This window comes from Mandrillus leucophaeus, unplaced genomic scaffold (assembly GCF_000951045.1).
Source record: "Mandrillus leucophaeus isolate KB7577 unplaced genomic scaffold, Mleu.le_1.0 Scaffold57, whole genome shotgun sequence".
Taxonomy (NCBI): Eukaryota; Metazoa; Chordata; class Mammalia; order Primates; family Cercopithecidae; genus Mandrillus; species Mandrillus leucophaeus.
The window spans coordinates 4526399-4546199 of record NW_012106141.1 but is presented as its reverse complement, the minus strand read 5'-3'; the positions used below and the strand labels follow the sequence as shown (position 1 = coordinate 4546199).

The following is a 19801-nucleotide window of genomic DNA, read 5'->3' as shown; positions in this document are numbered from 1 at the left end:
TACATTTGCTGAGGAGTGCTTTACTTCCAACTATGTGGTCAATTTTGGAATAAGTGCGATGTGGTGCTGAGAAGAATGTATATTCTGTTGATTTGGGGTGGAGAGCTCTGCAGATGTCTATTAGGTCCGCTTAGACAAGCATTTTGTAACCTTCTTCATCTGCATGTAACAATGCAAAGCCAAGTCACAAGGACCAAGAGACCTGTGACTTTTTCAGAGAAGAGCTTCAACAGATAATAACAAAGACATGTAGATGTGAACAGCCTAAAAAGATTACTCATACAGAGTAAATATTAATTTGCCTGATAGGTATACAGAGTATGTTATGTTCTAACTCACAATACATAGGAATAAAAATGCAAGGCAATATATTCAAAATAGAGTCTTTTCATTTTTTCCCAACACATAAACTAAAATTTAAAAGTATCTAAAGACTACATGGAAATATAAGAAGACCACTGTGGACTAAATACTCCTTTCCACTGTGTGTACATAAGTGTGCGTGAGAAAGCAATTAAAAATCATTACTTGGCCAGACGCGATGGCTCATGCCTGTAATCCTAGCAAGTTGGGAGGCTGAGGCAGGCAGATCACAAGGTCAGGAGATCGAGACCATCCCGGCCAACATGGTGAAACCCCGTCTCTACGAAAAATACAAAAATTAGCCAGGCGTGGTGGTGCATGCCTGTAATACCAGCTACTCGAGAGGCTGAAGCAGGAGAAATGCTTGAACCAGAGAGTTGGAGGTTGCAATGAGCAGAGATTGTGCCACTGTACTCCAACCTGGCTACAGGGCGACACTCCATCTCAAAAAAAAAAAAAGAAATCATTACTCAAGCATGCTGGGTGAGTGTTTTATAGTATAATCCAGAAATATTTGGTAACAAAAAGTATATAAAATGAAATAGCTTAACTACTGACTGCTAAAAAAAACTCTTGAAAGCAATGACAACAAGAAAATTGGGAGGGTGGATGAAAACGGCCATTTTAATCTGTTGTTTGTATGCTTTGCAGGCTTCCACAGAGTTAGAAGAGAGAAGATACAAAAGCCTTCTGGTTAATCTGAACACTACAGGTAGTCAGTCCACATAATTCATGTCCAAATATGAATAATTTCGGGGGTCCAAATATTCCAATTTGGACTGTTATACAAGACAAATTACTTGGCCCTGCGAACATCTGCTTCAATACGTGATACACAACCAGAATTCAGGGAAAAAATGGTAGCATTTCTAGGTGAAAACTTGAATTAAGGGAATAATAAAATATTAACATAAGGCTAATGATTTCAAGCTGCAAAACCAGGTGTATACACTAGAAGCCATGATGGGAATAACAACATAAAACACAAAATAGAGACAATAACAGTTGCATGCTTTTGTTTCTTTCAGATGTTGCAATAATATGAAAGGCACTCTATTTTAATAGCTTTCCTAAAAAATTCATTTTATGTGGTAGTCTTGATTTTATAGCTCACTAGGAAATATTGTTTCTGTAGTACATTTTCCAAATAAGAACAACTTCAAAATTAATTGAGTACCAGAAGTATTAGTATATATGGCTGCCTATGGAATAAAATATATGAAAAAGCAAAGAGTAAGGTAAGGTTATATGCAAAAAATTCATACTTTTGAGTCACCAACACTAAGATCTCAAATGTGAATTAATGATTAGCAACTTCAATTACAAAGAAAATGTATTGCTGAAAGCTAATTTTAATTAGCTTTTACTATTGTATGTGTACTTGTCTTCTATCCTAATAATACAATTTGATTTTGTCTAGTTTATATGTTACTGAATACATCTAATTTTCCTTTAAAAATACTCAATGGCCTAACATCAAATAAAGTCTTTTAATTACACATTATAAACTTCAACCATAATAATATAATTGTTATTCACTTGTCCACCATTATTTACAACTTGACATTAAGTTTTCCTGAAGTATAATTATAGAAAGAGAAGGATATAACATTCAAAAATAATGCAATTAATAGTAGGGATGTCTTAATTAACTAAACTGATTTTTCTTCAAAGGCTATATGCAAATAAACATTGTAAATATGTAGCCTAATTTCCCATTGATTTATACAATTAATAAATAGGAGAAGCTATCCTACAGGAAAAGAAATTACCAAAAGTACAAAAGAAGGAAAAACCCAATTTTGTTAAGAAGGTATCACTACACATGCTAAAACTTGTTTGAATATAGCCTAGCATTTTTGTTGGTCCTATTTTTGTATCTTAGCTTGTATCTTGTTAGTCTCTGTACCAGCAAACCCCAAAGCTTGATAATGTGGCAAGCATCTCCCCTCTCTCCAGCTGCCACTCTTAGTAGGCTTTGACTAAAGGCTGGCGAGTGCCAGTGTTGGCAATGAGATGGTCTCACCACAGACTCTAGCCATATGCTACTGGTCACCTTGGTGGGCATGGCACAGGGGTGACCAGACAGCCCTGCCAGTGAAAGCTTGGGTAATGCATGATAAATTTGTTTTCAATTTTATGTAGCTGTTAATAAATACACGTCTGCATAATAAACGTTGAAGGATGTCAGAGGCAGAGTAGCTACAGCAAAAGAAAGCATTAACTGATATCAAATTAAAATATTCAGAGCTGGTATTCTTCATTTTCCCATGAAGTTCTACTGTTTCTTCTAAAGGCTTAGCCTCTCTATAGATGGAATAGGTAAGTCCTTCATGCAGTGTGTTTAAAGGGTGGGTTACCCATAATACTTCCCTCATAGTTTTCCAGAGAACTACCATTTCCCACCTGCCATGAAATGTCCACTATTAGAGTAATGCTTTTGGGTTAGTAAGAAAGATGGTGCTGTGCATGTGGGAAGGGGATGAGCCTATTCTATCCATAAAATGAACTGAATTAATTAGTCAGTTTAGACCATGGAAGGATTATCAGCTGGGATGAGGACACTATTAGGTGCTGAAGACAAATGTCCATGTTTTTATAACTTCACGTTATTAAAGGTGAAAGGAACAAATGTGTCCAGCAGCAACACTTAAAATGCTAGCATCAAATGTACTATTTATGTATAAAAGGATTTGCAGTAGGTTATGTTTGGTATGACTAATTGTTTCATCACACTCAGAAGTAAGAATATTGTGAAAAGAGGATCCTCTATGCACTTTGCTGAAGAAACTCATTAAAAGTTGAAAAAACCCATAATTACGGCTTAAACAATCCCATTATATTCTCAACTGCCTTCAAAGGTTGGTGCTATGGACTTAATCGGTGCCTCACTGTCCAAAAAGGATTCTTAAGCAGCTACAGTTATAAAAATATTTTGTGGGCGCATATAAAAATGTTTTCTAGTCATTTCTATAATTTCTATATAGAAAAGCTTTGTACATTTTCACTAACTCTAAAGTTGATTGCATTCTGCTTTTAGAATAAATTTTTCCAGAAAGTATGAATGACCATCATTAAAAATAACACTAAAGAAATTCCACGAATAAATGCACTTCATATGGGGAAAAAGTTATCAATGAATTAGGTTTTAAACAAATATTTCCAAACTATATTCAGTTTGATTTGATACATTTTAAAACTTTTTATGAATTTACTAATTTATAGGATATATTTGTATTCTAAATAATTGCAAATAGAAAACCTCCTGTAAGGCAAGTCCCAGCACTAATCCATGATTCATTATCTCAACTTGAATTGGCGCAACTCTTCAAATTCTGGGACCATATGGAAAATAATGAGTCCTAATAGGTCTAAGGTGAAAAGATGGCAGGGCAGTAAGGAAGCCAGAAAACCATCAATTTAGAATGCTTAGCAACTGCAACACAATTTCCCCAGAGATCTAGAACAGTATGTTCTCAGTGTTTTACTGGTCTTGCTATCATAGCACTAAACTGCATATCATTTCTCATTCTGTGATTCAAAGATTAAAATGAAAAAACAGAAAGAAACCCAAAACTGGTTTCTATAATTAAAAATGAAATTGGCTGACTGTTAATTAAAAAAAAAAGACAGTAGTTTAAAGTTACCATAACAACCTGATGCAACTGTTGACTGACATGGCAATCTGTTGTATTTTTAAAAATAGCAGTTGATTTTCCCTCTTTCATTTCAACTTGTTTTAGTGCTTATTGGAGCTAAGGAAACAACTGTGCTTTCAAGACTACTTCACTTATCAAGCAGTGTACCTCTTCACTGCTGTCGCCGCCGTAAAAGTCATCCTCTGATTGGGTGTCTCTGCTTGTCACACTGTTATCCTCTTTTAGATCCAAAATAAATGAGAGCTCCTCTGGGGACATAGTCTGAGTCTTTCCATGAGGTGCTGATCGTGGTCTTGATGCAAAAGTGAAAATGTCCTTTGGAACACTCTGGGATTCCTCTGCCTGCTGGTCATGTTCACTCTTCTTGCTGGCTTCCAGCCACAGGTGTGACGGGTGGCAGGAGTCATCATCCAGAAGTAGAGACTCTCTGCTGGATGCCAGATATGAAACGTGATCAGCATTTTCAGGAAAGATCCACTCATCTGACAGTTGGAAAAGATGACAAAAATTAGAGCAGTGCTCCATAAAAGTGTTATTTTTTATGTATTTATTTTTATTTTTTGTTTTTGAGACGTAGTCTTGCTTTGTCGCCCAGGCTGCAGTGCAGTCGAGTGATCTTGGCTCACTGCAACCTCCACCTCCCGGGTTCAAGTGATTCTCCTGCCTCAGCCTCCTGAGTAGGTGCGCTTACAGGTGCATGCCATCATGCCAGGCTAATTTTTGTATTTTTAGTAGAGATGGGGTTTCACTATGTTGGTCAGGCTGGTCTCGAACTCCTGACCTCGTGACTCGCCTGCCTTGGCCTCCCAAAGTGCTGGGTTTACAGGCATGAGCAACCGCGCCCGGCCAAAAGTGTTATTTTAGGCAGGTAGTTAGGCTAAAATTTCTTGTTGTTGAAACAGATTTATCAAATAATGCAAAAGCCAAGCAAGGCAATTTATCGACCATCTTGTAACCTGCTAAACATTCAACCCATACATCAGTGCCTATAGCTACGGGCAACTCATTTGCATTTCCTCTCCATTTGAGTTGAAACACTGACCAGGAAATTTATAAGTCTGAAATAATTATCACCTGTCTTGCAGCAAGTTCTTTATAAGACAACCTTATTAATTTGACATTCCAGAGGGGGAAAGTCTTCCAAATTTAAGGGATCGAGTTACTAATATCTCCTTTTAACTGCAGGAGGACAGAGGACTTAACCAGCTTCTTTAAAAAAAATCTGGTCTTTATTCAGATTACAAATCATGGAGGAGAGGAAAGCATGACAAGGTTGGCAGTCATTTCCACTCTACTCTACTGATTCAAACAGGACAATTCACAGACTAAACCAAGTAGATTTTTCAAGTAATAGTAAATTCACAGAAATATTTGCTAATCTGAGCAGTGGATTCTGCTGGGTGAAAAAGGCCTTTATGTTTACATTTATAAGAGACAATGTTTTGATATAAAAACCTTTTAGCACATTATCATTTTCTTTAAAATACTGTACACTACAGGGAAATATATATTTTATCAAAAACTTTTAAAGACTACAATCTTTTATACCACATTGAGATAGAGTTTATAGCTCTATGATCCTGACGAATTGAAAAGGACAGATCTTTATAATGATATCATTGAAAGCATGCTTTCTTCTTTGGACTGACAGTAGGAAAAAGTTGAGCATGTTCTCAATGCAGTCTATTTTTCTTGAAATTTGCTTTTTTTTTTCCAGCTTATTTCATTGGTAAAATCTTGCAGAATCACAACGTAGACATGGTAATTTTACCCCTGATTCTTGAATCGTATTATATTTATGATCACAATAAAAGTAACCAAGAGACATCTAAGGTTTGCAACTCTAAAGCCTAAATGCAAAAGCAAAAGCAAAAGAACCCACAAAAATCTTTAATAAAAATAACTTTGATGGTACAAATAAAACACAATTGCCTTTATCTGTTTCTTAACTTACAGCTACCATTACATAACATAACTTGCCTGTAAAAAGGGTGATCAATGTATACTTCTTAGAGAAAATCTAGTAGGGACAAAGCTTTCATATATTGAGGGACATGAGTCTGTAGGCATATGGCCAATGGCAGGCTGAGTTTAGTTCTTCTGACCACCTTCACAGAGGGCTGCAGGGGCATATGGACCTGAGTCACTGTAGCTTTGGGTCAGTGAACTGAACAGATTCACTGGGCTTCCCTATTTTGGACAGCAAACCCTTTTGCATGGTGCTGGGTACATGGCAGGTGCTTTGTAAGCAAATTAGGTGCTTTACAAATGCTGATAAAGGTTACAAAAGTCAATAGGTTGCATTATGTATATGGATATGTGAAGAAAACAGAGGAAAAGATACCAAGAATCTTCATTATGCACTTAAACAATTTGTATGACCTATTGCCAAACATGTTATCAACTGTCAAAACGTCAAAGTAAAAGGAGTGTTTTACACCAAACTAACTCTAATTATCTCACTGCCACATGCTTTTTATGGAATTTGCAGTTTTACCTCAAGTATTTCCATATCAATTGTAATGAATAATTTGGTGTGTTTTCTTAGAAAAATATGTAAATTACTGTGTAATCACAATATTGCAGCAAACAAGATAAATGCAAGAATGATCACCTAAACATCTAATTAGTTTTTCCACACAGTCAGATTTATGCTAGAGACACTAATTGCACCTAACATTTTAATGAAGGTTTCAACATTGCATAAATAAGACTGACAAACTACAAACAATTTTCATTTATTTTCTTTTTTCCCTTGCTCAAAAACAATTTGCCTTTGTAAAAGTAGTACACACCTGCTAGGCAAGATACGTTGATGGGCTCAATGCTCTCAGCTCAAACCATCTCCATTATAAAGAGGACTGGAGAAATGCAACAATTGATCATCTTTGGGGAGGGTGAGTGTCATGGGAAAACATCAGTTTTAAACTTTCATTCTGAACAGGATGACCCGTGCATTAAAATTTGAAAATAAAAAAATACTCTTTCATACATTAAAGTTTGACATAAAATTGAGGTTAAATAAGGAGATTTACACAAACTTACACATTTTAGCAAATTGGCTGCATCACCACTTTTCAAAATGATGGGATTTGAAATATTTGCCATATTTACCTTTTATTCATTATTAACAGATATGGTGTAATAAAGATGCCAACCTGATTGATCAGGAGACTGGGGTCCTAGAGTGCTGGAGTTCAACAGCCCTGCTTCTTTTTGGGACACAGTGGTGAGGACAGTTGCTGCTTTATCTTCATTCGTGTTATTTCCTGAAGAGTTGCCTTTATTGAGATAAGTATTTTCCATCTGTTACTTTTTTTGAAATTTATAAAAAGTAATTTTAGAAGACTGGTTTACTTTGGTATACTTTACTATTTTATCATTTAAAAGCAAATTAGAGGTAACAATATGAATTACATGCAGTTTTTTTTTTCCCAGTAGACTGTTTTAAGTTGCATTTTTATAGAGGTTCACCTTAAAATTCTTTGATACTTTTACAGGGATATTTTAGATTTAAGTTTTACAATATGTGATAAAAAGAATGCCAAAACCCATAAAATGTTTAAAGGATCTTATATTATTTTCCTTGGGTTCCACAAGAAATGAAGTGAGTTTTCTTTAAATTATCATTCTTACTAAATGGGACTCTTTTTGGCCAAGCTTTTTTCATCAGTATGTTAAGAAAAAGGATCTAAAGTCATTCTTGCAAAATTAATTTTTCTATCTACTCTTTTATAAAAAGCATGAAACCTAGCAGGCTAAATTTCAGCCAACCCCGGAATCTTACATTTTTGAGAAATTATGCTAACAGATGTATACATGATACACTAGGTGGGATTCAGGATAGACTGATATATGTGTACACTTATCTATATATACATGCCTCAAATCCAATATTTAAGGGAATAACTATAATGGCCACATATTTGTCTAATGCTTTACCAGTTGCAAAGAGTTTAACCTTTAACATATGGTGAAGAATCCAACGGGAGAGACAGCAAATATAAGCAACAATCTGAAAAGGGCCCAATTTAAAAAGACACAAATGAAACATAAAAATTATAATAAAGTTCCAATTTAGTAAAGTCTGCTAGTGGGAATTTGTATCACATTTGGGCCATTTTTTTTCAAAAACAATCATTTAAATTTATTCAGTCTTTGAGAGTAAAAATAGGAATTCCTTTATTTCTGTGGTACCGTCTATTTAATCCAGCAAATCTCCATTAGGGCTCTAGAGCAATTCTTTTGCAGAAAATTTGATTTCCATAATCCTTGTAGAACAGACATTTATATTTTAAATGGATTGGTTCATAATTCTTTGAAATTTACAACCTGCAGAGAGAGATTCCATTGCCCTGAATAATATACAGATATAAGATAGGATTGAAATAGTGCCATACCGCTGGGTGTCTCTGTCCTTTCTCTGCTGGTACTTTTTAACCGTAATCTTCTTCTGTTATTATTCTTATCTGCTGATGGTTCTTGAGGGGGATGTGGATGCATAATAGGTAGATTGGCTGCTACATTTTCATATCAAAGAACAAAAGCCAGAACAGAAAGTGCTATATGGCTTGAAGTAACTCAGTAAATATAATTATTGCTATAATGAGAATATTCATGTATAATTTTGACATAACCTGAAGATACATCAAAAACACAACTTCATAGAACATAGGCATTTATTCCTATTCCAATATTGGGATCTTATGAGGCTTTCAAAATTACCGGTACACTTTATTCCGGTAATACAACCTTATAGAGGGCTAAAGTAATTTGACTAATGTTAATCATACAACATGGTATATTTAAAAACATTAAAAAATGAAATTGACAGCCAACACAGAAAAATTACTTCTTCCTTTAAAAGAGGAAGCATAGATAACTATACTTTCAACAAGAGCTTAGAGAGCAGCTTCCAAAAGAGCTCTGGAGAACTGAGGTCAAGCCGAAGAAGAATTTTTAAGCATTATTTAATTTTGCAATAATAATCATCATAGCAGCATTTAATATTTCCTGAATGCTTAATTTCTTGGTGCAATATTATGCACTTAACAGGTTTTTCCCCTGAATCCTCACAATGACCCTTTGAGGCACCTGTTGTTTATTATTAGTATTAGTGCCAGTAGTAATGCCATTCCCATTTTACAGAGGAGAAAACTGAGGTTCACAGCATTTAAGAAACTTGATCAAGGACTCACTGACAGGCAGCTAGGACTGGATATCTATTTATCCATTTTCTTATCTCAGTTTCATACTCCACTAGGGAAATTTTCTGTGACAGTGATCATTAATTTGTAAATAATATAAAATGAACTTAAATGTCCTCCCTTTTCAACTCTCACTAAAGTCAGATCAGTAAGGGTAGAAAAAGTGACAGGGAATTCTAAGTCTTGGGTTCTGGTCTAAATTCTTTCTAAAGGTTACAAACTGCAAATCATTTTACCTCTTTGCTTGACTTTAAATCTCTATCTGTAAAATGGGACAAAAATCCTTTTTCACTTACAGGGTTTATTTTATTTTTGTTGTATCAGTGGGAGAAAAGAAAGAGTACCTTACAAATGGAAAAGATTAATTAAAAGATAATATCAAGCTAACAACACTTAAAATGCACATGGCATTTCCAAAATATAGTGATAATGGAATGCTATTTTATTTCTGCATCAATTATCATAAAATAAAATACAGGGTATTATAGCAATTTGAAATAATGGAGAAAACAGAATGATAGATTTCAGAAGCTAATATAAGAATTTCAAATATATTTCAAAATCCACCACCCTTTTCATTGTTAAATGACAATTCTCTAGACTTAAGAACTAGACTTGAATATAACTGCTGATTTATCTTAACAAGAACATTTCTCACTATTTTCACTAGCTATCAATCTTTATGCATGATTCTTTCTTACCATGAATAGGTACAGTCTGCTTTATGTGGTGAATATTTTCTTTATTTCCTTGCTCCTCAGACTCAGGTATCAGCAAGGCTGACATTTCTGTACCATTAACACGCTTCTCTACAGTGGACGGCTGGCATGATCGGTTATTTTTGGACCCAACGGATCTCACTGTCTGTAAAGATAAGGAATTAATCTGCTAATTTTAAAATACAGCAACTACATTTGTTTTCTGTAGAAGCTATATAGAAAACATAATATTTGGACCAACGAAGAGTGAGAAAAAAACTAGAGGAAAAGAGGTTAAGATGTGAGGGAAAGGGAAATTATTATAGGAAATTAGAAATGGAAGGAGGAAAATAATGAGATAAAATAGAAGACATGCAAGTCTCCTAGACACATAAATTAAAATTTGCCTATTTGCTACACTCCATCTTCAGTAGGTAGAAGTCGAATTAAAAATCACTGCGTATGTCAGAAATTCGGAGGAAATTAAAAATAAAAAACCTAACATTTGAGAATCTGTTCATCGTAAGGTGTCTGGTTATGATCCAACTCCTCTGAAAGAGACAGCAAAATGTGCTCACTTATATTTGCCTTTAAATTTTGGGAACATATTTAATGAAAAGAATACTCGAAAATGTTAATTATGTTGACACGACAAAAAGGAAACACTTTGAAGTCTTTTAAAATCCAGAATTTCTGTTCCAAATTTATTCAAGCCTCCTGCTTTTGGCATGTAGTGTCTGTCTGTCTGTCTGTCTCTCCCTCCCTCCCTCTACAAGGGAAAGACACTCTTCCCTTACCAGGTCACTAACGCTTAGATAAGCTCTCCAAACCTTGCTCCTACCTCGCTGGATATCCTCATGTTACTCCTTCTGCCAGAGAGTGGAGGTGGCCCAAGAACTTTGGATCCAAAGGCGATATGACAAACATCTTGATTTTTATTGTTCCGTGTACTACCTGTTCCTCTGTTAATGAACTGATCTGTTTTGTTAAAAGAAGGTAATAACAGTCCATTAATGGGTGTAATGACAAACATCACACTGCAATCTTTCTGAAAATCCAGTCCAGGTGCCATAGGATCCAAATCTCCCCTCTCCCCTCCCCCCTCAGCACTTATTAAAAGCACAGATACTAGGGCCCAACATCAGAGATACAAGATGTATAGAATTAGAATCTTGGCGGTATCACAGTACTTTTAATAAGTTCCCCCAAGTAATTTTTATACTCACCATCATTTTAGAACCACTGCCAAAAAGTTTTTCTTTAAAAAAAAAGGGAAAAGCTACTTAAAAATACATCTTATTTTCTCTTTAAGGAAATAATTTAAATAAAGTTATTCAACTCAACCTAACAAATATTTAACTGAGTACTCTCTCAGGCATTTCCTAGAGGCTGTCCGTGACACAAAATGGAGCCTGGAGAGGGGGACAAGACCAGTAAACAGGTCACCAGCGTAAGGCAGACCAGTGGGAATGAAGAATACGTGACCTCTTCATGGACCCAGAATGATGGATACAATTTCAAGAATAAGAGATGTAGGATGCCCTAGGCAGAAGAAAGTACCGGCGTAAAGGCATGGAAGAAGGGAAGGGCAGGGTGTATCTGGGGGTCAGGAAGTGGCTGGTTTTGCTGGAAGGAGAGGCTAGGGTCATACTGAAAAGAGCCTTAAAACGTGAAGAGCCTATTCTAAATTTGGTAGGCAACAAGGAATCCCTGAAGGTTTTAGGGAGAAAGAGAGCAAAACAGTGTCACCTTCAGGATAGGGCAGGTGTGCTCACCAAATCCTGCTGCTTTCCTTTCTGCACACACAGCTAAATTACATTTCTGAGCATTCCCTGCAGTTATACAGGCCGCATGACTGAATACCAATTTTTTTTTTTTTTGAGACAGAGTCTTGCTCTGTCACACAGGCTGGAGTGCAGTGGCATGTTCGTGGCTCACTGCAACCGCCACCTTCTGGGTTCAAGCGATTCTCATGCCTCAGCCTCCTGAGTAGCTGGGACTACAGGCACACGCCACCACGCCCAGCTAATTTTTGTATTTTTAGTAGGATGGGGTTTCACCCTGTTGGCCAGGCTAGTCTCGAACTCTTGACCTCAAGTTATCCACCTGCCTTGGCTTCCCAAAGTGTTGGGATTACAGGTGTGAGCCACTGCACCCGGCCCCATGGGACTGAATTCTGGCTAATGAACTGTGAGAAGTTTCAGCCATTTCCTGGCCCCCAAAACTCCCAGTAGAATCCCACATGCTCTCTATTCCCTCGCCTCCTGACAAGATGCAGAAGATCTTGTAGAGGACTTTAAGGGCTCCAGGGAAGCCACTAGATGCAGGTCCCTGAATGACCACATAAAAGGCTTCCCAAGGAACTCCTGATTGGACTACAACTGAGGGGTTCTTTGTGACTGCAATTAGCCCCCTCTGACTAACAGGGCAGGTGAGGGTGATGGCCTTTAACTCAAAACTCTGTCCATTACCTAGAAAGCTTTCTGCTGTGACCCACCTGTAAGACAGGACCAACTTGAATATTACAATGATGGTCCCAAGTAAGTCCACATTTGCCCACCGGTCCCGGACATACATAAGCTACTGGCCACGTCCTGTCTGACCTACTCCCTGCAAAAATTCCTCTAGCTAGCTAGTTGGTCTCATTAGCCTCTGCTGTAGAGCTATAATTTTACATGTGGGGGGATTAAAAACCACTTCTATGCATCAGTGTTAAAAAAAGACACATGGGTTTGTGAAAATACACTATACTCAGCAAGATCTAGATATTTAGGTCTGAGTGGAAGTAGTGTGTATATGTATGGGTCTGTTTTGGGTCTGTTTTTGTGTTTGTAATAGATAAATCTGAAGATACAGGCAGGGGCTAGATCGCTGAAGTGAACTGAAACAATTTTTGCTGAACAGGAGACATGAGGTAGATGTTGAAGTGGTGAGGAAGTATAAACCATGTTATTTTTCTTGAAATTCTGGAAGCCCTATTAGGTAGGAGAGAAATTCCATTTGTCTAAAGGGCAGAATCAGAACTAATGAGAAGAATTTACTTCAGGAAGCTTTTAGTCCAACACAAGGGTCATGTTTCTCTAAACACGTCTGGTTGTTGAGGTGATAAATTTTCTGTCATTTTGAAGGCATTTGAGCAGAATTCTGGACAGCTATTCTGGATGCTGTAAGGCAGGTGCTCGAGCAGAAGTCTGGATAGTTATGCTGGATGGCGTAAAGTGGGTGCTCAAACGGAAGTCTGGATAGCTATGCTAGATGCTGTCAGGCAGGTGTACAAGCAGAAGTCTGGATAGCTGTACGGGATGCTGTCAGGCAGGTGCTCAAGAAGAAGTCTGGATAGCTACTCTGGATGCTGTCAGGTAGGTGCTCAAGCAGAGGTCTGGATAGCTATGCCAAATTTGCTGTCAGGCAGGTGTTCAAGCAGAAGTCTGGATAGCTATTCTGGATGCTGTCAGGCAGATGTTCAAGCAGAAGTCTGGATAGCTGTTCTGGATGTTTTCAAGCAGGCGTTCAAGTAGAAGTCTGGATAGTTATGCTGGCTGCTGTCAGGCAGGTGCGCAAGTAGAAGTCTGGAGAGCTATTCTGGATGCATTTAGGCAGGTATTGAAGCAGAAGTCTGGATAGCTGTTCTAGATGTTGTCAGGTAAGTGTTGAAGCAGAAGTCTGGATAGCTATTCTGGACGCTGTCAGGCAGGCAGTCTAACGGGGCAGATGGATGTTAAAGCAAGTAATTTATAAACAACTATATGATTATAGCTGTGATAAGAGTTATGAAGGAACTGTCTGAAAGGTTCTAAGTGTGTTTAACAGGAGCTTTGTATCTAGTCTTTGGGGTCAGAGAAATATCGTTCAACTTGAGACTTAAAGGAAGTCTGGATAGCTATTCTGGATGCTGTAAGGCAGATTCAGACATCAGGTGACTCCCTAATTTATATCTCTCAGCCTCGTCCTCTCTTCTGAGCTCTACTCCTTATATCCAGTAGCCTCTTTACCAGCTCCTCTTCAGTGGCTGAAAGGCACTTCAAACTGGAAACATGGTCTAATGAATGGTACCACAATCCATCCGGTTTGAAAAGTCAGAACCTAGGTGTCATGCTTGACACCTTCCCCTGATCTCTCCATATCCAATCCATGTCCGCTTCCTTCCAGCTCCTCCACCAGCACTGACATCCAAGCAAACCATCCTCCTCCTCCTGGATGATGACAAAGCCTCTCACGTGACTTACTGTGTCCACTCCGGTGCCCCATGCCATCCCTCTTCCAAAATGCAGCCAGAGAGGTTTTATACAAACAGAAATCTAATTGAGTCATTTCCTTTCCTTCACTTAAAGTTCTTCAATGGCTTCCCTGCTGCTCTCAGGAGTAAGACGAAGGCTCTTAACATTGCCCCGCAAAACCCTGCATGTTCTGACATGTCTATCTTACACCTCTCATTTTTTGCTCTCTTGGTAGACGGGCCTTCTCAGTTCTTCCTGCCTACCAGAGTGTTTGTGTATGCTGTTCATGGTGAGAAGGCTTTTCCTTTCCCTCTTGACCTTTATACATATCATTTCCTCAGACAAGTCTTTGCAGACCTTTCTGATTAGGGTAAGTTCCTCCAATATAAGCTCTTTCATAAATTTTCCCTCATAGAACTTGTCAGAATTGAACTTTTACACATGTCCATGGGATTCTCTAATTAATGTGTGCTTCAGTAGATATAAACTCAGTGGCCTGCTTTTGTCACCCTGAACTGCCAGCACCTAGTCCAGTGCTTGACACAGAATAGGCACATAATAGTTCCTTGCTGAGCAAAATGAATGATTCATTAAATGAAATGAGTCAGAAGGGAAGTTGGATTAAATGATTCAAATATGTCTAACTATGGTTTGAAGTTCATTTTAAGAGAAATCTACCTGGGGGTTTTATGTGTGCATCAAAAAGGAAGTCTGGGCAGGTCTGGGCAACTCCAGGATGTGAGGGATGAGAGAGAAGGGATAACAATGAACAAAACATTGATGTTCTCATAAATGATGACGCTCTCAACAGTAGCAGTGCTATGGCACTGCAATCAGATGCTATTTGGATTACACATGAAATTTCCTAGTGACCAAATAGACTTGGCTATGTGTGCATATGTATTTTTTTTAACCAGCCATTTATATTCAATTGGAGTCAACAAAACAGTCTCTCACGATTGACAATAGGAAGAAATGACACTCACATTCCAGACCAATTGGAAAAATCTATTACAGTCAATATTTGTGCCTTTTGTGACTGAGTAGGACAAATTCTAGACTATTCATTTGGTTCTCAAACATTGATTTTCTCAGAGAAAAATGGCTGTGGAGAGTAATGAAGGGCTCTATGGGACATGGTGGGGGCCTGGGAGGGAGTTCTGTACCAGCACACGGCCTTTCTTCCCTCTTCCAATCCTGGGAGTTCAATGTTCAGCTAAGGGTCATTTTTCTGTTCAAATATTTTACAAGAACAATTTCCTGATGTTTTTTCATATTCTTTAGCTATAAGCAAGTTTCCCCTCAACCAATGTAAGTTCTTTTGTAGAAAGACCATTAATTTGGCACAGTATGTACCTCCATCAGCTGAACCCAGCTTAGCCTATTGTAGACAATGGATAAATCTCACCAAATTATGGAAAATTAAAAATTAAAAGTAACTTTTGTGGGGAGGGAGTATTTTAGAAATCATACTGACACAATTCCAACTAAAATTTGACAAAATGAACATATTAACCAGTTCATAGTTATTAACAAAATTAAAACTAAATACTTCAAATTTCTTAGAGGAATCTCTTGCTTACTAGTGGACACCCAGTGTCTATTAAAGATACACCCACACCTGAAATGCTATCATTCCCAAATCAGAGAAAACAGACATTCTATATTTCATAATCCTATCTACCATAGAATTTCTTTAAAGAGGAATCTACCACAGTATATTTAAATTAATGTTTATTTTTAAAAATTTTGCACATTTGGTACACTTTATTTTTCACAAAACAAAGTATACCAATATTCCACTATTTAGCATCTCTTTAATAGATGTCGTTAAACTTGTTATTATAATGAACACACCAATTCTTAAATCCTGCTTCACTTTAATAAATCTGTGTATAATCATATTAATTGTCACAATTATCTCTATAAACATGTATTGTGCTATGCATCTACCATAATCAGGTCCTAATTAACACCTACTAAGAAAAGTAATTTAGAACTTTGGTTTCTAAAATAAAAAGTAGAAGAGATAAAGTTTCCATAATGAGAAAAATCTTAATAAAAGAAAACTACAAGCAGAAACGCATGCTTTTGAATTCTAAAAGGAACTCTTTTAAGAGCTGATATCAATATGCATAATATAAGGTTAAAAATCAAGATTAGATTAAAGTCATGTTCTAGGCATTTCATTTCCTTGGGTTTGTGGAAAATGAACTTAGTGTAGGTCAGAGATGTTACCACTAATTATTTTCCTATTTTACTGAGGGGTACATGCCTTTGTAGTTAGATTGTAAAACCTGAGGGTCTACTCTCTAATTGTCTTTTAGAAAAATAAACATTCATTTTTGTCTCAAGATACAATGTTCTAATTATTATAGTCATTTAAATTTGCACGATTTTCAAAGCTTAACCAGAAAAACCTGCTGAATTTTCATCTCTAATCACTGAGGGGTCATGCTCAAGACTTACATCTATTACCTAACAATCAAATCAGAATTAAAGCTGGTACCAAAAGTCCAGACTTTGAATTGGATTACTTTTCATTGTAGTAGTATATGTGAATTGTTATTAAGAACATAACAAATACAAAAAAGGCTGATCTTGTACAGCAGTATTATTTTAGACAAGGTACTTACCTTTCTAAGCCTCACCTCTTAATCCGTAAGATTGGGATAATCATAGTACTGAAGTCATGGCATTTTTGTTACAGCACATGAATCAATGCATGTAACATGTTAAATGCTGTGCCCAGTAGGGAGTAATATGTTATTAATACCTAGTAAATATGCTATTAACACCTTCTATCATGAATAGCATTTAACAGTTTACCAAGTCTGTTCTCAGTCATTTATTCCCTGCTTTAGCCACACCTTTAGCAGTGACCAGGCACTTAATTGGGCATGTATTGCCCTAGTACTATGTAAGGCAGGGAGTAAGGTGGACACAGTCACCTCCTTCAAAGAGCTCACAGTCTCACGGGGCAGATGGATGCTAAAGCAAGTAATTTATAAGCAACTATATGATTATAGCTGTGATAAGAGTTATGAAGGAACAGTCCGAAAGGTTCTAAGTGTGTTTAACAGGAGCTTTGTATCTAGTCTTTGGGGTCAGAGAAATATCGTTCAACTTGAGACTTAAAGGATGATGGATATCAGGATACACGCTCAATCTCTCTGCAATTTCCAGTCACCTGTGCAGTATTATGATTCCATGTCTACAGAAGAAGAAACTGAGGCTCCAATGTTTAGAGATCTGTCCATGCTCCGAGCAGGGGCTCAGAAGTCAAGCACCCCAATGCCTCTGTGTGTGTGTGTGTGTGTGTGTGTTTAATTACATATGATGATGCCCTCTGTGGATCAGGAGGACGTTGAAGCAGATTCTTTCCATATTTTCCAATTCTTCCACTTATTTTCTATGCAATTTTGTAAAGCTATCTAACTAAAAATGTTTGTTTTGCTATCTGAAAAACTGGGTTTATTAATGATTGTATACATAAGTATCAAAACTGCACAAATATGATAATTAAGTGCATGTGATAAGGACTAAAAGGGTTTATGAGGAATCCAACACAGAACACAATACCATAATATCCATTTTCAGAGGGAAAAAAATAGGGCTGTGGGGACCGGGGAGGGCAAGGAAAAGGGAGCAGGGCAAACTGAAGTGGCTTCAGTGCCAGGCAGGTAACACACACATGGCAAACAGGCACATGCAGAATGTAGGGGAACTGTGGCTCATTTGAGAGTGCATGCCCAATGCAAAGTATTTTAATTGAAAACTTTCTTAGACCTGTTGGAGGACTGTCATTCTGTAAACCCAGGAAGCACAATGAAAAGGAAAGCAAATAGGCAAATGACTACAGCAGGAAGGGCCCTAGGCAATTAAAATGTCTTCAACTTTTGCAAATAATTAAAACCAGAACTTAGCCTTACCTCATTAATAAAAAGTTTAAGACACTTTTTGAAAGGTAATCAAATATTAAAAACTAAAATTAGATCTCTTTCTCCTCTGAACTGGAGTAGGACCTTAGACAGTGTATAAATATCATTTGTGTGTAAAGTTAGGATATTTAGACAAGATAAAAAGTAATAAAGCACAGGATATTGCTTTTCTTCATAAACTCTTAATTTATTAAAAAGTCAGAATTAGCCTCCTTTTTTTCTTTACTCTTAATGAGCAAAGAAACTTTTTTTTTTAGGGAAACAAGTTTATCATTTCAAGAAAACTTTCCATTTTGAATAACTAGCACAGCTTATTGACAAGCTGTGGTAGATAATTTCCAGCATTTGGGCTTGGAAATAGGGCAAGAGAAGAAGAAGAGAAGAAAGCTTCCCAGGAAGATGATGCTTAAAACTATTATGGTCATGAGAAATTGCTTAAAGGGAGTCAGCAGTTAAAAATGCACCTCTGAAACCAGCCTGCCTGGTCACATCCTAGGCCCACTGCTCACTACTTGATCTTTGCAAGCCTCAGTTCCCTCACCTACAAAATGGTGATTATTGAGTAGAGTTAACAATAATCTATTGTATATTTCAAAACAGCTAGAAGAAAGGTTTCAAATGTTCTCATCACCAAGAAACAATAAATGCTTAAGATGATAGATATGTTAACTTCTCTGATTTGATCATTACACAGTGTGTACATGCATTGAAATATCATGTTGTACCCCATAAATATGTACAATTACTATGTGTCAATCATAAAAAGGGTGATTATGATGGTATCTACATAAGAGGGTGTGAGAGAGGATTAAATGTATAAACTATGTAAAGGGTTCAGTGCTTAGAACACAGTAACAACTACTAAATGGTAGCTCTGATGATAATGATGATGATTTAATGCTAAATATCCTAATCTGCTCAAATTATTTGGCTATTATTTCATTCATTCATTTAATCACCTAATCAACAAATATTTACTGAGCTCCTGGTAAGGGCTAAGCATTTAGCTAGGTGCCAGGAATACAACAATAAATAGGACCCTGCAGTTCTCAGGCTTACATTTTAGTGGGGGAGACAGCAAGAAGGAAGCAATCAAGTAAATAAGAAAATATCAGGTAACGATAAATGCTGTGCTGAAAGTAAAAACTGGGTGATGTCACAGAAAGAGTGTCTTGGGGGTTGGTGGAGTGTATTGATTATTATAGCCTCGAATTCACCAGTAGTGAAAAAGTATCTGAAAATTCAGTTCAATTAAAATATCTCAAAATTCATACTGACATAGTGTAGATAACCATATATTATATATTTCCCTATTAAACCATAAACTAAAAAGTTGTTTAATATTTAACTATACATAGACTTTACTTTGTAAATAATTCTGGATTTCCTTCTTATTACATATTTTAATTACAAATATTGATATTAAACAGAGAAATATATTTTAATTTTATAGCAAGTCTTAGAATTTTTTAAAATACAGAAAAGTATAAAGAAGAAACTAGAGGAGGGGGTGGAGCAAGATGGCCGAATAGGAACAGCTCCAGTCTCCAGCTCCCAGCGCGAGCCACACAGAAGACAGGTGATTTCTGCATTATCAACTGAGGTACTGGGTTCATCTCACTGGGGAGTGCCAGACAATCGGTGCTGGTCAGCTGCTGCAGCCCGACCAGCCAGAGCTGAACAGGGCGAGGCATCGCCTCACCTGGGAAGTGCAAG

The 19801-nt window shown here is 36.9% G+C and overlaps 1 protein-coding gene and 1 long non-coding RNA gene across 3 annotated transcripts in view; one reads left to right on the top strand and one right to left on the bottom strand.

Annotated features, from left to right (window-relative positions):
* The window catches only part of LOC105552655 (chromosome unknown open reading frame, human C3orf67), a 323025-nt gene that overhangs the window by 105749 nt on the left and 197475 nt on the right, over positions 1-19801 (bottom strand). For both annotated transcript variants that reach the window (XM_011998358.1, XM_011998359.1), the window contains exons 8-12: positions 10769-10905; positions 9931-10093; positions 8423-8542; positions 7181-7303; positions 4170-4504 (exon numbers count right to left, since the gene is read on the bottom strand). In XM_011998358.1, the coding sequence (XP_011853748.1) occupies positions 4170-4504; positions 7181-7303; positions 8423-8542; positions 9931-10093; positions 10769-10905 (878 nt within the window). The remainder of the gene's footprint in view (positions 1-4169; positions 4505-7180; positions 7304-8422; positions 8543-9930; positions 10094-10768; positions 10906-19801) is intronic.
* LOC105552654 overlaps positions 1-19801 on the top strand; it is a 223044-nt gene that overhangs the window by 36278 nt on the left and 166965 nt on the right. The gene's annotated exons all lie outside the window — the stretch shown is intronic.